Source organism: Rattus norvegicus, chromosome 10 (assembly GCF_021556685.1).
Source record: "Rattus norvegicus strain SHRSP/BbbUtx chromosome 10, alternate assembly SHRSP_T2T, whole genome shotgun sequence".
NCBI lineage: Eukaryota > Metazoa > Chordata > Mammalia > Rodentia > Muridae > Rattus > Rattus norvegicus.
In genome coordinates, this window is record NC_141543.1 from 92,665,475 (window position 1) to 92,684,448 (window position 18,974).

At 47.1% G+C, this 18,974-nt stretch overlaps 2 protein-coding genes across 4 annotated transcripts; both read left to right on the forward strand.

Annotated features, from left to right (window-relative positions):
- Positions 1-399: 399 nt before the first annotated feature.
- On the forward strand, positions 400-14,242 carry Rundc1 (RUN domain containing 1). 3 transcript variants are annotated; one of them, NM_001398769.1, is given in 5 exon segments: positions 400-945; positions 4,737-4,895; positions 6,320-6,518; positions 7,170-7,286; positions 8,411-10,660. In NM_001398769.1, coding segments are annotated over 5 exon segments (1,848 nt in total). In that variant the 5' UTR covers positions 400-438; the 3' UTR covers positions 9,277-10,660.
- A 31-nt stretch (positions 14,243-14,273) lies between these two features.
- Positions 14,274-18,131, forward strand: Rpl27 (ribosomal protein L27). The gene is made up of 5 exons (NM_022514.1): positions 14,274-14,286; positions 14,540-14,622; positions 15,256-15,425; positions 17,839-17,949; positions 18,046-18,131. Exons 2-5 carry the CDS (start codon positions 14,542-14,544, stop codon positions 18,092-18,094), a joined length of 411 nt encoding a protein of 136 aa, NP_071959.1. The 5' UTR covers positions 14,274-14,286; positions 14,540-14,541; the 3' UTR covers positions 18,095-18,131.
- The last annotated feature ends 843 nt before the right edge of the window (positions 18,132-18,974 follow it).

An 18,974-nucleotide genomic window follows, 5' to 3' on the forward strand; every position in this document is an offset into this window, starting at 1 on the left:
TAGATCCTAGAAGGCCTCTAGCAGCTGCCTCTCCTTATATGGTAGGAGGAAGGGTTGAGAGGGAGGGAAAGGTGGCTTGACAGCAAAAGTGATCTGCCTTCCATGACTCTGGGAGCGTTTACTACATCTCGGGGGTCTTCAGATATAAACAGATCAGGAATACAATATCTACCCTCTTTGTCCAGGGAAAGGGCTACTCTAGACCCTGTAGGCAGGACATTACTTGTTCTTGGTTTCATTCACTTGTTCCTCCAACGCTAAGTATTCCTGTATCTAATTCACAAAATGCATTAAAGAAGTCCCGAGGGGGAGGGGCGGTCCCTCCCCGGATTGGAGGCGTGCAAGCCCCGCCCACCACTCAATCCAGGCTTCGCTGCCAGAGCCCGTTGCCATGGCAGCAAGGGGGCGCAACTGACGTGCGGCGGCGTTTCCGGGAAGATGGCGACGGTGGAAGTGGCTACGGAGCTGGGAACAGTAGTGACTGCTGTCGGGCCTAAGGCGAAGGACGAGGAAGAAGAAGAAGACGAGGAGGAGTCGCTGCCACCATGCGAGACTGTGCGCTGGGCTCCTGTGGGGGCAGTTGCCGAGGCCGGTCCTGGGGCGGCGACGTTCTCGGAGGAGGCGGCAGCCGAAGAGCCTGGAGCGGCTCCGGGCTCTCCTCCGGACGCGACTGTCCGCACGCTGAGGCGGTTGCAAGCCGAGCGGCGGCAGCTGGATTCGGCCCTGCTCGCGCTGTCCTCGCACTTCGCGCAAGTTCAGTTCCGCCTGCGCCAGGTAGTGCGCGGGGCGCCGGCGGAGCAGCAACGTCTCCTGCGCGAGCTCGAAGACTTTGCCTTCCGCGGCTGTCCTCACGTCCTAGGTTATGAGGGGCTGGAAGACCCTTGTGACAGTGAAGAAAGCGATGTGCTGCCGGGGGACCGGCCACGGGTGCGCGGCGAGGTCCAGGTGAGTGTCTGCGGCTAGGTCCCCCTGAGGATAAAGATGATGCAGGCAGGAGTTTGTGGGTGGTGATGCTGACACGACCGACGTAGAAAGGTTGAGGAGCGACCGAACTGGAAGTATTATAGGTATATGTATACAAGATAGAGAGAATGGAGACAGAAAGATACAGAAAGACATTTGACGATCATTGAAAAGGAGTATTGAAAGGGCAGTGGGAGCCGTGCTGCCTCTGCTTACCTTGTCCAAGCTTTGAGGTACTTGATTGTATTTGTGTCACACTCGCTACCCTGAGGTATACCACCAGCCCTGACCATTTGTTGATAGAATGAACAGTGAGAACGGGAGAAGTGGTAAGTGAAAGGGAAGTGAATTGGTCCATGGAAAATTTAAATTAATCCCTGATGCTTTTTTTGGCATATAGATAGACTTTAGTAATCTTTATGCTGTCTTATCTCGGTGAGAGGTTTGGTGAACAGACACCATCCCTTGGCAGTGGAAAGAAACACATCTGATTATAAGGGTGTCCTAACAATGTCTTCAGACTGTTCTTAATAACGGGGTTCTCTGAACGGGGCCTTCTGACTGACAAGTGCAGTCTTAAGGACACCGAAGAAGCAAGGACATTCTGTAAACCACACACGGGAAGGTTCCTTACAAACTTTGAATCTCTGGAAGCTGGGAGTTTTGAGACAGGCTGCCTTTTCTCCTTCCTGTTCCTAAGTTTGCAGTCCACATGTGGCTTTCTTCCCACTCAAAATGGCTCAGCCAAGAAAATTTATTGGCAGGAGATTTTGACTTATGCTGATCTGAACTGTTTCCAGTTCCTTCCTTCTGGTACCCATATATCCTTGCACAAAGACCAGTCAACCACAGGTCACCAGATTTATGGCCAGGCCCTGTCTGGTAGTGAACAATGTGAAAGGTCCTGTGCAGATGTGGTACTGTCTCTATTGTTTATTGTCACTTTCAGAAAAAAATGTCGGGGTAATGACATAAAAAAGTGTGCTACTGCTGATTAGCAGTTGACATCTGAACAGGCAGTACCTGAGTGGAGGGCATCTTTGGGCAGAGTGAATGTACTTTTTCTGATTTGGGGGGCAAAGGGGACAATCTTGGGGGTGAAACCCAGGAATATCCATGTTGTAGGCAAGCACTCTGTCACCAATTAAGCTTTGTCCTCAGTCCTTGAAATTTTCATAGCCCAGAACTTGCTATAGAATAATCTTGAAGTTTGTTTGTTTTTTTAATATGTGTGTGTGTGTGTGTGTGTGTGTGTGTGTGTGTGTACACAGTGCTGGTGTTGCTGGTGTCACAGCCTGCATGTGGTGGTCAGAGGACAACTTTCAGGAGTTCTCTCCTTAGAATGTGAGTTCTAGACGTCAAACACAAGTCTTCAGTCTTTGTGTTCCTAACCTTGAATTTCTCATCTTTCTGCCTCACCTTCTTGATTATAAGCATGTGGGCCATCCGCAGTTATTCAATGCTTGGGTTTGAACCCAGCACCTCGTGCATGCTATGCAGGCACACTACCAAGTTAGCTATCTCCCCAGTCTCTCCAGATTACCTTCAACGTTATCTAAATGTGTACCAGACTGCCTTGCCCCAGAACTTATTGGTCTTGATGATAAATTTGTTTTCGTAATTCCAGCAAATATACTGTAATGATGACAGCGAGTGACAGACTCTGGCAGGTGTAATCATGGACACAAATCAGGATTTTTTTTTTTTCTTTTTTCGGAGCTGGGGACCGAACCCAGGGCCTTGCGGTTGCTAGGCAAGCGCTCTACCACTGAGCCAAATCCCCAACGCCGGAAATCAGGATTTATAGCTGGCTTCTTCCTTGGCTTCACAAAGGGATGACAAAGATAGACTATGTCTTTGTTTCTTTCTCTTTTGGCTACTTAGACAGTTTCCCCCAATTCATTATTTGGAATTTGTTGTTCTGCACCTAATTTAGTCCAAAAACATATAAGACATGTGTTATGAAGTCTGGAGAGATGGCTCAGTGGTTAAGATCAGGCTGCTCTTGCAGAGGACCCAGGTTTGATCCCCAACATCTGCATGGCAGCTCACAACTGTCTATACATCCTGTTCACATGATTGAACACCCTCTTCCAGCCTCTGTGGGCACCAGGCACTCATGTCATGCACAGACATGTGTGTGGAAAAATCATCCATAAACATAAAATAAAATTTTAAAGATATAAGGAGAAGAAATACATGCTGAGAATTCGTCCCATACTGAGCACAGTTCTGGGTGTACTGAAGATCAAAAGTCAAGGCCCTTTAGGAGTTTGTAGATTCACAGAGACAGATCCTAAGCAAACACCATGATGACTAAGTGTACACAATACAAAGGAAGAAATGGCTTGTACTTCCTGGAGGAAACCAGGGAAAGCTTTCAGTGGAAGCCTAGTTACTAGCTGAGAAAAAGAAAGGGGTTCTGAGAATCAGCGTCAGCACTCAGGAAGAACTGGAGAGTACCCTGAGGCACCGCATGTTCTACAAAGCTAAAAGAGGGGGATTGCTCATTAAGAAGTTGAGCAAAAGCATAACTCTTTGTTTTTGTCTTTTCTCTCTCTTCTCTCCTACCTTGCTTCTTGAGGGCTTGGTAAGTACCACTTTAAGGCTAACTTTAATACTGTGTGGATCCTAGTTTAAAATGCAGCCTTATATAAGCCTGTGAGTGGTTTAGTTTTTCCAGTGGTGGTTAAGACAGAGTCTGTATACATAGCACAGGCTAGCCTGAAACTCTCTGAGGAGTACTGGTGGGCACATGAGATCTGGCTTGCTTTTTGTTTTGTTTCGGTTTTATAGTCAAAATGATGAAGACCCAGTGTCTAAGAATGTGTTGCCAAGACTTGATCCCTGTAAAGGACATTTAATAACTTAAAGGCAGGTAGCTGGCAGTGTGAAAGGGGTTGTTCACAGAGAAATTTTTTTTATGCATATGAGTACACTGTAGCTGTCTTCAGACACACCAGAAGAGGGCATCAGATCTCAATACAGATGGTTGTGAGCCACCATGTGGTTGCTGGGACTTGAACTCAGGACCTCTGGAAGAGCAGTCAGTGCTCTTAACCACTGAGCCATTTCTCCAGCCCGTTCACAGAGAAATTTACCCCACACATATGCCCACACTCTACACTGTTACTGTCCCATCCCTATGACTTGACTTCTATATTTTTATATGTACTTACATTTCATTGTTTCCCATTTTACAGAAATAGCTATAACCTTTCCAAGTAGCTTTGAAATTTATAAAACTGGTTGATTTCTATATATGTAAAGCCTTTCTCTATTCTTAGAGCCCAGGCTTTGCCTTTTGAGACAGAGTCTGTTGTAACTCACCCTCAAACTAGCTGTCTAGCTCATGCTGGACATGAACCTCCGATCCTCAAGTCTTCACAAAGCACCAACCCTGGCTCATCCCCCAGACAGTTGTGCAAAAATTGGTTTGCACAGAGTAGTAAGGAGTTATGCTGTGTCAACTGACCACAGAAGATGACACCTTTAACTCCTGGAGGCCATCTTACCTGAGTTTTCTCTCTCTTGACTTTGAAAAACAACAAGCCTATTAGCAAAAGGCTTCATCGTGTTGTATCGTGTTCGAAATGAGAACACAAATATAATCAGCTGCCCTGGGTGAAGTACACTGTTACTGCTGAACCTGCCTTGTCTGTTGCTTTGTTGAAGGTTTATGTTTCTCCCTGGTCATTATTGGCCTGAGAGTCTTAAAGTGCCTTGGGTTTCTCTTTTCTGTAAAATAGACCCAAGTGTTTTTCTCATCACAGAGTGAACAGGAAAAACGGGAGCGCCTGGAAACTCAGAGGGAGAAGCAGAAGGAATTGATTCTGCAACTCAAGACCCAGCTTGATGACCTGGAAACCTTTGCTTATCAGGAGGGTAGTTATGACTCCTTGCCACAGTCCGTGGTCTTGGAAAGACAGCGGGTGAGCAGACCTCAGAGGTGACTCTGGCGCTTCTCCTGCTTACTATGTCCCTGCTGGTGGTATTCCAGCACAGCCTCTCCCCAGGGCACAGCCTCTCCCCAGGGCACAGCCTCTCCCCAGGGCACTCCTCCTATGGCCTTCCCGAGAACCCAGGGTCCAAATCAAAGGGAAAGTCTACTACTTCCTGGAACCAGTCTGTCTGTCTTGCTTCCTTCCAGAGTTCCTCTATCATGTGTTTCCATCAGTTAAAAGTGGTGAGAAATTAAGACATAATGAGTACCAGATACCAGGTGGTGGCCATGCCTTTAATCCCAGCACTAAGGAGGCAGAGACAGGTGGATCTCTGTGAGCTTGAGCCAGCCTGGTATACAGAGTGAGTTCCAGGACAGCCAAGGCTACACAGAGAAACCCTGACTAGGAAAAAAAAAAAAAAGGAAAGAATAAGTATATATTCACTCAAAAGCCTTTAGAGAAAGTAAATATGAAGCTTTGGGGATTTTATTTTTATTTTATGTGTATGATTATTTTATTTATCTTTATTTTATGTGTATGATTATTTTATTTATCTTTATTTTATGTGTATGATTATTTTGTCCACCTATACATCTGTGTATCAAGGGAATCAAGCAACTGCCTGTTGAAGCCAGAAGATGGTGGCAGACTGAAGTGGAGTTACAGAGGTTGTGAGCTGCCATGTGGGTGCTGGGAGCCCAACCCTGGTCCTGTGACAGAGAGCCAGTGCTCTTAACTGCTGAGCCACCTCTCCAGCCCAAATATGAGGCTATTGGATCTTTAGCCACTTTAGATCATTTGTCCTTTTATTGGGTGAAAGGTTACTGGCCTGTTAAACCATTTCTGACCAAAAGAAATTAGGTATTTTTTGTTTTGTTTGTTTCTGAGACAGGCCTTGTATAACTGGCCTCTTGTTATATAGTCAAGGGTAACCTTGAACTTTGGGCCTCCTGCTTTCCAGGTACTCAGATGGCAGGTGTACACCTTCCCACCTGGTTTCTATACCAGAGAGGACGTACCCAGGTTTTCATTCATGCTAGGGAAGCACTCTACAAATAGCTTCATCCCAGCCCTGAGCTGAGCGAGGGCTCTTGTTACTCTGGAAGGAGAAGAGAATCTGTGTTCCCATCTGTCTTCTTAAATTATTGTATGAGTGTGTAGACACACACATTCTCTCCTTTGACCTTTCTATGGGTTCTAACTCAGGTCACTAGGCTTATATAGCAGACACTTTTATCTGCTGAGCCATCTCTCAGGCCCTGTCTTAATCAGCAGCGGCATCAGTTTCTCCTGAAGTGGAATGTCTGTGCAGATTTTATTTACCTTTGAGCACAGTAGCCTTGCCAAGATTCTCCTCCTTACTCTCTGCCTGAGAACCGGAAAGGGTACACCTATGGCAGTGGTCTTTATAGGTGATCATCGATGAGTTAATAAAGAAACTGGACATGAATCTGAATGAGGACATCAGTTCCCTGTCCACCGAGGAGCTTCGACAACGTGTGGATGCAGCGGTGGCTCAGATTGTCAACCCAGCTCGGGTGAAAGAGCAGTTAGTGGAACAGCTGAAAACCCAGATCCGGGACCTGGAGATGTTCATCAGCTTCATCCAAGGTCAGAGAGCATCTGGGAGGAGAAATCAAGGACAGACAGTGTGCTAGTTCTGTGTGGACTAAGAACGTGTATCTAAGGGGCCAGTTCCTACGGTGTTTAAGAGACTTGAAGTGGGGTTGGGGATTTAGCTCAGCGGTAGAGCACTTGCCTAGTGAGCGCAAGGCCCTGGGTTCGGTCCCCAGCTCCGAAAAAAAGAAAAAAAAAAAAAAAAAAAAAGAGACTTGAAGTGGGTATAGTGGTGCATGCCTTTAATCCTTGAATTCAGAGAGGCAGAGACTAGCAGATCTGAGTTATAGGTCAGCCTGTTACATAGTGTGAGTTCCAGGCTGGTCAACAGAGTGAGACCGCTCACGTATGCCACAGTAGGATGGAAAGAACATGATCTGAAGGTCTTTCAGGTCCAGTGTTGGCCTCATGGCTTTGAGCAGATCCCTCCCTTAGTCTTACTGGGGATGATTTATTCCTCATTTACTAAGCAAATATTATTAAGCCAACTGTACTGTACCAGACAGTACAGACCTCTCACACACTAAAGGGCAATAATTTATAAAGTTCTGATCATATAGTAGACACTAGTAACTATTCTTTTCCCTTTAACATCTACTATAAAGGGGATAAATGTGTGTCTTGTTTTTTAACTTCTGACAATAGATGAAGTGGGAAGCCCTCTGCAGACAGGAGGACACTGTGAGTGCAAGACCAGCGGGAAGGCAGGAATCAGTTCCACCAGAGCAGGCAGCAGCACACTGCCCCCAGGGCCTGACAAAGGTAAGTACGGTACCTAGAATGCACAGGCTACAAAAGCAGAAAGTGGAAGGTGGAGGCAGGAAGATGGAGAGTTCAAGACCAATCTGGACTACATATGGAGAGCCTGTCTGGGAAAAAGAAAGGATGGTGAGGTTGGCTTAGCAGCTGTTGGTACTTTGCTGCCAAGCCTGGGGATGGGAGTTGGATCCTCAGGACCTACATGGAAGAAGGAGAGAACTGACTCCCTCTGCTTATCCTCTGACCTTATGACCTGTATGCATGCGTACACACACACACACACACACACACACACACACACACACACACACACAGATTAACATTAATGACTGCTTGGTTCTTGGGAAGAAATGGGAGAGGGGAGATGAGAATGGTCCAGGATGTCTTTTTGGGATGATAAAAACATTCTAGGGCTGGAGAGATGGCTCAGTGGTTAAGAGCACTGACTGCTCTTCCAGAGGTCATGAGTTCAATTCCCAGCAACCACATGGTGGCTCACAACCATCTGTAACAGGATCTGATGCCACCTTCTGGTGTGTCTGAATAAAGTGATAAAAAACAAACAAACAAAAAAAACAAAAAAAAATTCTAATGTGGGTCATGGTAATGGATGTACAGCTCTTGAGTATAATTTTGAAATGACCAGATCTAGGAGATGTGTAGTACACCCCTAGTGTAGAGAGTAGATGGGTTCCTAGAGCCCTGGTTTAATCCTGAGCTCAAAAAAAAAAAAAAAAAAAGAAGCTGAGCTTGTTGGCATACACCTGTAATCCTACCACTTCAGAAACTGAGGCACAAAGAAGCTGAAGATAGTTTGAGGCCAACCTGGACATGGTACGCCTGCCTGGATTTGCAGCAGTAGAGAAGCTGAGGGTGAGGAATGCCATGATAGCAAGATCCTTTGAAAACAACAGCCTGAGTTGTATATTAGAAATGGACAAGCTACACAGTAGCTCAATTACAGCTAGTATTATCAGCTCTAACCGATAATAAGCCAGTCCAGCTACAGCCTTGCCTTCGTGTGACACCTGTCCTGTGGCTCAGAGGCAAGGCTTGCTCACAGCAGTGATTTGTTGAATGTCCTGTATCACTTTGACCTCTCTAATGAGTCACTGTTTTCTAAGCAGCAAAGGCAGAAGACACGAAGCGGGTCCGGGAGACAGGGCTGCACCTGATGCGGCGAGCGCTGGCTGTGTTCCAGATCTTCGCTGTTAGCCAGTTGGGCTGTGCCACTGGCCAGATCCCTCAAACCCTGTGGCAGAGGGGCCAGGCAGACAGAGACTACTCCCCATTACTGAAAAGACTGGAACTATCAGTAGACAGAGTAAAGCAACTAGCCCTGAGACATCAGCCACATGACCATGTCATCACCTCGGCCAACCTCCAGGACCTCTCTCTGGGAGGCAGAGATGAGCTGACCATGGCTGTGCGGAAGGAGCTGACAGTGGCTGTGAGGGACCTGCTGGCCCATGGACTATATGCTTCCTCCTCTGGGATGAGCCTTGTCATGGCCCCCATTGCTTGTTTGTTGCCAGCTTTCTCCTCAGCCCCTGAGACCATGCACCCCTGGGAGCTCTTTGTAAAGTACTATCATGCCAAGAATGGCCGTGCATATGTGGAATCCCCAGCCCGGAAGCTCTCACAGTCCTTCGCTCTGCCTATAATGGGTGATGCTGCTGTGACCCCCAAACAGAGCCTTCTGACAGCCATCCACCTGGTGCTGACAGAGCATGACCCTTTCAAGCGCAGCGCTGACTCGGAACTGAAGGCATTGGTGTGCATGGCACTGAACGAGCAGCGCCTGGTGTCCTGGGTAAACCTCATCTGCAAGTCGGGGTCCCTCATCGAGCCCCATTACCAGCCCTGGAGCTACATGGCCCACACAGGTTTTGAGAGTGCCCTCAACCTGCTCAGCCGCCTCAGCAGCCTCAAGTTCAGCCTTCCTGTCGACTTGGCCGTGCGCCAGCTCAAAAATATCAAAGATGCCTTTTGATGAGAAGGCCTAACCTTAGCCCCCACACACCTTGCTCTGGAGATGTAGATGTCCTAGAATTGTAGATTAAAAGCTAGGGAGTCCGAGGAATGGTTAGAGACAGTTTTTTTAGACCCTTCAGGTGGTCAGCTAATGGTAGCAAAGCCTACTTTTCTCTTTGAAGTTTAGAAAGATGTGACAGAGAGTCTCAGCAAAAATAGTGCTGGGGCCTGAGAGAAGGTTCGCCAGGTAAAGATGCTGCTGTCACACCTGGCAATCTGAGTGGTACAGGGAGAGCAAAGCTCCCACTAACTATCCTCTTACCTCCACACATGAACTCTGGAACATGTCAATTCCTGCCCAAACACAAGTAAGTGTAATAATAAAATCCAAAAAATAACGGTATCAGGACTAGAGATGTAGCTCAGTGGTGCGGTGTGTGCAAAGCATGCACAGCCAGTGCTGAGGATGCTAAAAGCAACAGAAGAAGCTGACCCAAGCCCACCACAGTGTGCCTGGCCCACTGTTGGAGCCTGCGGTAACAAAATCAGTTACCACACAGCTAATGCCCAACTCACCGTGCCATGTCTGATTTTTAGAAAATGCAGGTTCACCCTTCTCTTCACCGCAGCAACTTGCTGTCTAGGGAGTTCTGGAAGACACTGACCTTGAGGCTCCTGCTAGGAAGAATCTTTATCAGAGCAGCTTTGAGGGCACTAGGGCCAGCACTGTAATTCCAGTTATGAATTCTGATTCCCCTTTGTTCTGAGGGAGTTGTTATGAGAAGGAAGTCTCCCTGCTGAGGTAATCCTCACACTCAGTTAGCACTCCTCTCATTATAAAGAAAGACAGCTGATGTCCTTCCTGTGCTGTTTCGGGAAAGTCACTTTCTTCTGTGGGCCTCTCATGACTGACAGTCTCAGAAGTGAAAGCATTCAGAAGAATTCCTGTCAGTCAGGAGCACACAGCACTCATGGTGATGAGTTCCACTCATTGGTGCAACTTGTCCTGGAGACTGGAGGTTTGATTTCGCAGTGTGCACAGTGGCAGGGCCTGCATGACTGTGAAGGTGACTCCCTCATCATTCAGTTTGCAGAGGGCACTTGCTCCAGGACTCACTGAAGATGGGTGAACCAAACTGCCACCTGTACTTTGTTCCCGTGAAGTGCCCTTTGCCTTGTTTCAGCAATGTGTCACTTGAGAGGCATCATGGACACTTAGTGTTTCCCAGGGTTTGGGCTTGGAATGGGCTCTGTGGTAGAGTGCTTGCCTGGTAAATCCTTAGCACCAACCCCAGGAGACAAAAGATAATTGTAAAATATCATGAATAATGATATATCTGTGATTGCTAATAAAGTTTCAGTATTTTGGGTAGCTTCTCTGCAAAGCCCATAGCTCCTCCTCACTTCCTAAGTCTCTCTAGTCCTGTCAGCCCATGTAATCTAGGTCGGTATTTATTTAGAAACTGTCCACTTCCACTCTGCCCTGGATTGGCTCAGGATTTGGTGGCAGTCTAGGTTTTGTATATGTATTGATTTGTCTGGCCAGATTCCTAAGAAGGGCCTTGGTCATTTTGTTCATCTTGCACAGGCTATGGCATCCACACAGCAGTGAATGGCATTATACATGCTGCTTCTGAAGACTGGTACTGTTAAGTCCACTCATGAGGCTGTCAGTGTTTGGGGTGGATGAGAACTAGAATGGCCATATAGCATGGCCCAGATAGACCTCTGTATTGTCTTTTAACTTGCGTGCACATGTGGGGGGGGGGGCAGGAACATGAGCCCCATGACTCCTGTGTGGAGTTAGTTCTTCCATCACTGTATGGGCTCCAGGAACTGATCGCTATCACTAGGCGGTGGGATGTGGATGCAGCATGAGTGCGACAGCTCTCTGTACAGAGAATGGACCCTAGAACTGACGGCATTCAGAGTAGACTGCTGCTGGACTGTGGTGGCACACACCTTTAATCTCAGCACTTGGGAGGCAGAGGCAGGCAAATCTCTGAGTTCAAGGCCAGCCTGGTCTACAGAGTGAGTTCTAGGACAACCAAGGGCTACACAGAGAAACCCTGTCTCAAAAAACAAAGCAAACAATAAGAAAACATGTTCTTTTTATTTTTTAAAGATCTATTTATTTATACACTGTAGCTGTCTTCAGACACACCAGAGGGGGCATCAGATCTCACTACAGATGGTTGTGAGCCACCATGTGGTGCCTAGGATTTGAACTCAGGACCTTTGGAAGAACAGTCAAGCTCTTAACCACTGAGCCACCTCTCCAGCCCAGAAAACATGTTCTTAAGTTCTCTGGAAGAGGCATGAGTGCTCCTAACCATAGCACTCCAGCCTCTTGGATTTTGAATTTTTGATGTGTTTGAGACAGAAACTCTATGTAGTCCTAGAGCTTTATATGTAGACCAGGCTGGCCTTGAACTCAGAGATCCTCCTGCCTTCTCGTGTTTAGCAGGCTCGTGCCACTAGGAGGAGGCCTTGTTTTGTTTTTGAGGCAGTCTTCTATAGCCTATGCTGGTCTTGAACTCATTATGTGGCTGAAGATGACCCTGAACTTCTCTGATCCTCCTTTCACTGCCTCCTGTTCGGATTATAGTCGTGGACCAGCACTCTGGACACAGATCCTTTTGTTGAGCTACATAATAGTGTGTCAAAGACATCTCCTTTACCATTCATTTTGGCTCCCTAGTGCTTCACACTTGGTGTTCTCCAATGCAACAAGCATTAGAGACACTTGACAGTCAGAAGGCAGCCTTCAGGAGAGCTCAGTATGAACCTGCAGGCTCACACCATGGGAGCCATGATGTATAGGGAAATTAATGTGCAGACAGACATCAAGCCAAAGAGGTGGAAGAGGTTGAACATCGTAGTCTGCTGCTCCTTGATAGAAGAGTCCATTCAAAACTGGTGGGTGGGGCCTGGGGAGATATCACAGTTCTTTTTTTTTTTTTTTTTTTTTTTTTTTGGTTCTTTTTTTCGGAGCTGGGGACCGAACCCAGGGCCTTGCGCTTCCTAGGTAAGCGCTCTACCACTGAGCTAAATCCCCAGCCCCAATATCACAGTTCTTAAGAGCATTGGCTGCTCTTGCTCTGCCAGAGATAACCTGGGTTCAATTCCTAGCACCCACATAGTGGCTACAACCATATGTAACTGCCGTTTCAGGAACTCTGATGCCTTTTTCGGGCCTGCATGCGGGCATGAATGAGGTGCACAGACATACATTTAGGCAAAACACCACATACATAAAATTTTAAAAAGTTTTAAAATGTTTTTAAAAAATGGTAGAAGGGGTTGGGGATTTAGCTCAGTGGTAGAGCGCTTGCCTAGGAAGCGCAAGGCCCTGGGTTCGGTCCCCAGCTCCGGGGGGAAAAAAAAAAAAAACTGGTAGAAGAGGGCTGGTGAAATGTATTTTAGAATTGGTAGGTGAGGGAGCTTGATCTGTTCATCACCTTGGGAAATGCTTCCTCCTGCTTCAGAAAATATTTTAACCTGGAGTCACAGGTGGGAGAACCTGAGGCAGGAAGGTTGCTACGAGTCTACGTGCAGCCCAGGGCACACAGTTTTACACACACACACACACACACATATAACCATTTTAATTGGATATAAAAATGTGAGTATAAGCTAGGAGTGGTGGTTCGCGTCTGTAATTCCAGGATGCATGAGGCTGCAATAGGAGGATCACTGAAAGCTGGATTCCCAACTAGGCTGTAATATGACTTCCAGGCCAGTTCCAGCTACAGAGTAAGACCTTGTCTCAGATATTAAGTGCTAGCCAAGTGACTTAGAGGTGGAGAGCACTTACTGCTCTTCCAGAAAAGCCCAGTTCTCTTCCTAGTTGCCCCATCAAATGGTTCACCACAGCCAATAACTCCAGCTCTAGGAGATTCATTCATTCTCATTTCTCTCTCTCTCTCTCTCTCTCTCTCTCTCTCTCTCTCTCTCTCTCTCTCTCTCTCTCACACACACACACACACACACACACTCACACACCGATACACACATACACATAGATCAATTTAAAATGAGTTGAAAACGTTGTAGTGATAAACGGGCTAAAGAGATGGCTTCGTGCTTTGAGCACTTTCTGCAGAGAACCCAGGTTCAATTCCCAGCACCCACATAGTGACTCACAATCATCTGTAACACCAGTTCCAGGGCCTCCAACACCTTCCTCTGGCCCCCTTGGACAATAGACACTCACCTTGGTGCACATACATACCCACAAGCAAAAAGGCAAAATACTCATACACAAAAGTAAAAATAAGTCTTAATATATGTATATATATTAAAGTAATAATATATATACATATATATATGAAAATATAAAAAATATATTTTAAAAGCTAGGAGTACCACATGCTTATTTTGGTCGATAATATCTGACATCTTCGGGTTGAACATTGGAAATGAGGAAGCTGTCTGATAGTTCCCATTTTCCATCAGACAGTACAGGAGGTCATTTTGTTTCTTATGAATAATTTTAAATTATTTAAATTAAAATAATTTTAATGTATTTACCTATTAAAGGTAGGGTCTATATTACCAACGTTGGACTGGAACTGGAACTCCTGTCTCAGTCCCTCAAATGTTGGGATTACAGGCTTGTGCCACATCCCCCAACCCTCACCCCGGCAAAGCCTGGCTCTTCTTCCAAAGCAAAACTGTAAATTTCAGTCTCTGTCCCCCACCTAGTGGCAGAGCAGGGGACTACAACAATGAAGGCGATAAAACAAGAGTGTAGACTCCCGTGTCCTCCTTGCTCCTCCCTCCACAGGCCGGAACCTGAACTCTCTGTTCCTGCCCGCTGCTGTGCTACTAATAAAGCTTGGTTCAAACAAACGCGCTGCCCGACCCGCCCTCACGAGCTCCTTCCGCCAGCAACTTTGACCACCAACCGCAGGGCTTGGCTGAGCCTGAGAGGCGGGACAGGAAGTGAGGCCGCCTCTCTGCAAGGTGAAAGGTTAGCGGAAGTGGCCTTCTTTCCTTTTTGCTGGGTGCCTGCTGCTCGCTGTCGGTGAGTAGAGGCCTTTAGAGGGTCTTGCAATCCGCCGCCATCGCGGCCCCGGGGTCGGGTTGCTGGGCTCGTTCAGACTCTGAGCCTTTGGCGGCTTCACGACGAGTTGCGTCCCTCCAGTAGAACCTCCGGGCGCGTGGCCTAAAGTGATATAAAGTCGCGGGCCTACGACCGGGGCTCGCACGTAGAAGTCGGCTCCGGGGCCTTCCGCTTTACAGACTTCTGAGCGGCTCCTTGTCTTTGTTCTCTGCAGAAATGGGCAAGTTTATGAAACCCGGGAAAGTGGTGCTGGTCCTGGCTGGACGCTACTCCGGACGCAAAGCCGTCATCGTAAAGGTACCAGACCTCCGGGGCTCTTTTGACTGTTTGCATGTGGGGATTTCGGCTGCTGTGTAAGATGAACCGGATCGGATTTTAAGACCTCCTATCCAAGCAGTTCGTCCAAGACACTGGCGAATGTATAATGAATATTAATGGTGGCCACTGTATACATTGAACATATTACAACTGTGGTGTGTAATTCTTCCAGTAACCTAAGACCTAAGTAACTTAATTTCAGATACTAAGGTTTAGAGGTGTTAAGTTACTTAAGGTCAAAGTAATAGGTGCTGCAGCTGAGAGCATGTAGCTTGAGAGAGACTTCTTCCACTTAGATAGCATCCCCTGGGTGTATTTAAGGCTTAGGCTGCCGGCTTTGTAGTCTCAGCTTTAACCTTAATTAGCCTCATGGAGGAAGGCGTTAGGTGGCACCTAGCATCTGAGTGTTAGCTGTTGATGGACTTCTAACTCTCCTTGTGGCAGGAGTCAACACTGGCTACCTCAGTGTCCTGTTGGCTCTTAGCATTAAATCGCTGTCCTCTAGAGTGGTCTAAGGATGTTGGGTATGGAGGGTGTATTTAATAAACACAGTTGTCCTAAGATGGGATCAAGGGGGGTAATGTGGCTTTCTTTTTTCCTTTTCTCACTTAGAACATTGATGATGGCACCTCCGACCGCCCTTACAGCCATGCCCTGGTGGCTGGAATTGACCGCTATCCCAGAAAAGTGACAGCTGCCATGGGCAAGAAGAAGATCGCCAAGCGATCCAAGATCAAGTCCTTTGTGAAAGTTTATAACTACAACCACCTCATGCCCACAAGGTGAGCCTTCCAGAAGTAGAAATGGGAGTTCCTATCCCACCGCCCGGGACGGGGCAGCCTTGTGGTTGCTGTAGTGGGAGAAAAGGCCGTCATGTTCTCTTTACCCCTCTCCTGCCTCTGCATCCTCTTCCCTCCCTCTTGAGAACGCTAAGCTTCTAAGCTTGTGTAACCGTGCAGCAGATGCAAGACCCTGGGTTTGACCACAGTGCGGTTGGGGGAGGGAAGACTTGTCAGCGTCTGTAGTTCATTTTGTCTTCTGGGTCTGTTTTTGTTGTCTTTTTGTGCAAGGCTTCCTCCTCACATTTGGAATCCTGCATTCTGGGTAACAGGTGTGAGCATCCTGTCTTTCTCAGGTCACTTTCGTCTTCTCTACGACAGCTTCACTGAGTATGATTGGAATTTTTTTATTTTTTATTTTTTATTTTATTTTTTATTTTTTTAAGATTTATTTAGATGGTTGTGAGCCACCATGTGGTTGCTGGGAATTGAACTCATGACCTCTGGAAGAGCAGTCGGGTGCTCTTAACCGCTGAGCCATCTCTCCGGCCCGGAATTTTTTTATTAAGTGTAGATTGTTGGATTTGTCTTTCTTCAGGGGTACACAGGACAATCTGTTCTGCTTTCTCTCACCCTTGTACAAGATCATTTTCTTTGGGCCATGAGACAGCTCAGGGCCTGCTGCTTGTGACCAGAGCTCAGTCCCTGGAACCTGTATAAGGGGGGTGGAAGGAGAGGGCTCTGTACAGATTTGATTTGAATCGGGATAGAGAGACAGCTTAATCATTAGGGTGGTTATTTTTTTTTTCCTTTCCACACAAATTTATTAGGCAGATACTGTGTCACACATGGGAGAGGTTGGGCATTAATAACACAAAACTGGGTGCTTGACCCCCATCTCCAGAGCTCGGTCTTACAGGGGTGGTTCACCAAAGTGCCCTGTAGATTGGACACAGCAGTTTATACCTGAAATGCTAGAGTCTAAGGCATGAGGATTCCAAGTTTTAAGACCAGTAAGGATAATTCAGTGAGATCTTGTCTCAAATCAAAATAAAAAGGGGGCTGTCATGAAAATCAGTGGCGGGGTTGGGGACTTAGCTCAGTGGCAGAGCGCTTGGCCCTGGGTTCGGTCCCCAGCTCCGAAAAGAATTAAAAAAAATGATGCTCAGTGGCAGCTTACTGTCCTGTGGACCCGATGATGTCCATCCCACTCCTGTAGGAAAGAGAAGTGAAAGGAAGGTCTGGTGCTAGGAAGCAAGTTTCCCAGACAAGGATACAGTAGAGTAGGAAGATGCTACTTAAGGTGGTACAAGTCCAGGGAAGCAGGACATTGTCAGCCTAGAGCTGGGCGGGGCCAGGTCTCTGGTACCCCAAGAGCACTAATTAGGGAAGGACTAGCCTAGCAGAGGCTGCTTCTGGAATTGGACCAAAGACAGCAAGCATTCTCTAGAGCAACAAGGGCCTACTCACCGTGCGATGCTCTGTAGACACCTTCATAGGATGGTTATTTTATTTTGGCGAAGCAGCTGGGTTTAAATTCCAGGACCTGATGGTTGTTACATGGCTCCAAGCTACCTATTCGCCATCTCCAGGAAATCAGACACCCTTTTCTAGTCTCCAAGTGAAACCTGGACTCACGTGCATAGAAACACATGATTAGGAATTTTTTTCCCACATCAGTTCTAGGCTAGCCAAGGCTAATTTGAACTGGCTAATCCAGCTGCCTGTGCCTAGCGCTAGGATTAAAGGGATTCACCACCACCCAGGTTGGTTAGTTGGTTGGTTTTGCCTGCATGTATGGCTACCACATAGGTGCCGAGAACTGGTCCTAAGTGCTGACAGTGGACTAGTATGTGCACGAGCGCGCTCTCTCTTTCAACTCTTTTTTACGGAGCTGGGGACCGAACCCAGGGCCTTGCGCTTGCTAGGCAAGCGCTCTACCACTGAGCTAAATCCCCAACCCCTCTCTTTCAACTCTTAACAGACAAGGTGGTGAGGCACAGTTAGGATCCTAGCACTTGATAGGCAGGTGGTCTTCTAGCCAGAGCTGGTTGTCAGCATTTGTTGCTGGGACTGTCTTACTCTAGGGTCCTGGTAGTTTGCTCAGCTCGGCTAGTCTGAGATCTTGTCTCAGCCCCTCGGGTGCTGGAGTTAGGCCTGTACCACAGCTGCCTAAGGAAAATCCAGCTGGCCAAATAGCCAGCTTTGTGCAGAAGGTAAAGTCTGGTGTGATGAATCTCACCTTTTAAAAGGAGTATCAAAATGAGAATTTCCACGGAATTGCATGGAGATGTGACATAGCTTCAATGGGCATTCCTGGCTATGCTGCTGAGGGTTTGTATCCTGACCATTCCAGGTCTCTCGAGGAATTGGCTTCCTGGTGTCCTAGCTAATCTCCTCTGCACTGTTAACCCAGGTACTCTGTGGATATCCCCTTGGACAAAACTGTTGTCAACAAGGATGTGTTCAGAGACCCAGCACTGAAACGCAAGGCCAGGCGGGAGGCCAAGGTCAAGTTTGAGGAGCGGTAAGTGTGTCCTGCTTTTGTTGAATCCTGTCAAAGAATTTGTTTTCCTGTTTATTTTTTTTCCTGTGTGTCACTTGTTTATTTTTTCCTTTCTAGATACAAGACAGGGAAGAACAAATGGTTTTTCCAGAAGCTTCGCTTTTAGATGTATTTTTGTTTTCGTCATTAAAAAAATAAAAAATAACAAGTTGTCTGCCTATTTATTACATTTGTTTGGGAAAAGACTGGGGAAATGAAACCGGTGTGCTTCTGTGAGTCTTGAACCACAAGACTTGGTAACCTTCTGATGGCTTGACAGCCTCCTTGAGGAAGTGAATGTTTGCTCATGAGCTGTTCCTGGCATTTTTTAATGAGAAACCTGAGTATCCTCAGAAGCAGGGAGGGGTAAAGGTCAGCACTGCCTCTCATTAGGAACCTCGTTCTGGTAACACAGGCTCCTTGACAATGCTGCAGGAAAAAGAAGCAAAGCAGAGGTTAAAATAAGGCCCTCCCACTGGGCTGAGGTGGCATTTCCCTTTAATCCCAGCACTCTAGAGGCTGATGCTGGTAGATCTTAAGAGTTTGCAGCCGGGGCGGGGCTACAAAAAAAAAAAGTTTGCAGCCAGCCTGGTTCACTGCGGGGTCAGTCTGGTCTACATGGTGAGTTTCAGACAGCCAGGATAAGTGTTTTGAAGCCACTCTCCGCCCTCACCACATGCACACACTCAGAAAATGACAGGCATGTAGACAGTGCTCAGACTGGCAGGTGGGTTCTGAGGCTAGGCGGTGTCACACTGTGGCACCATCTGAAGCATAAGGGAACGCTAAGGTGCTGGCTGGTGCAGGGTTAAGGTTTGTCCAGGGTATTTTTCTGCATTACCAAAGTTTGCCGGTGCTGACTGACTCTAGAGGAATCTATTAAGATAGCCTGGGGCGGGGGCTGGAGGGATGGCTCAGTGGTTAAGAACACTGACTGCTCTTCCAAAGGTCCTGAGTTCAATTCCCGGCAACCACATGGTGATGCACAACCATCTATGATGGAGTGT

Excerpts from the sequence above, each read along its gene's own strand:
- Rundc1 (XM_087572285.1), top strand. The coding sequence starts at position 3,440 with ATGTTCTACAAAGCTAAAAGAGGGGGATTGCTCATTAAGAAGTTGAGC. Across the intron at positions 3,554-4,736 it reads CCTTGCTTCTTGAGGGCTTG|AGTGAACAGGAAAAACGGGA; the intron begins GTAAGTACCACT and ends TTCTCATCACAG. Across the intron at positions 6,519-7,169 it reads GTTCATCAGCTTCATCCAAG|ATGAAGTGGGAAGCCCTCTG; the intron begins GTCAGAGAGCAT and ends TTCTGACAATAG.
- Rpl27 (NM_022514.1), top strand. The coding sequence starts at position 14,542 with ATGGGCAAGTTTATGAAACCCGGGAAAGTGGTGCTGGTCCTGGCTGGA. Across the intron at positions 14,623-15,255 it reads GCAAAGCCGTCATCGTAAAG|AACATTGATGATGGCACCTC; the intron begins GTACCAGACCTC and ends TTTCTCACTTAG. Across the intron at positions 15,426-17,838 it reads AACCACCTCATGCCCACAAG|GTACTCTGTGGATATCCCCT; the intron begins GTGAGCCTTCCA and ends CTGTTAACCCAG.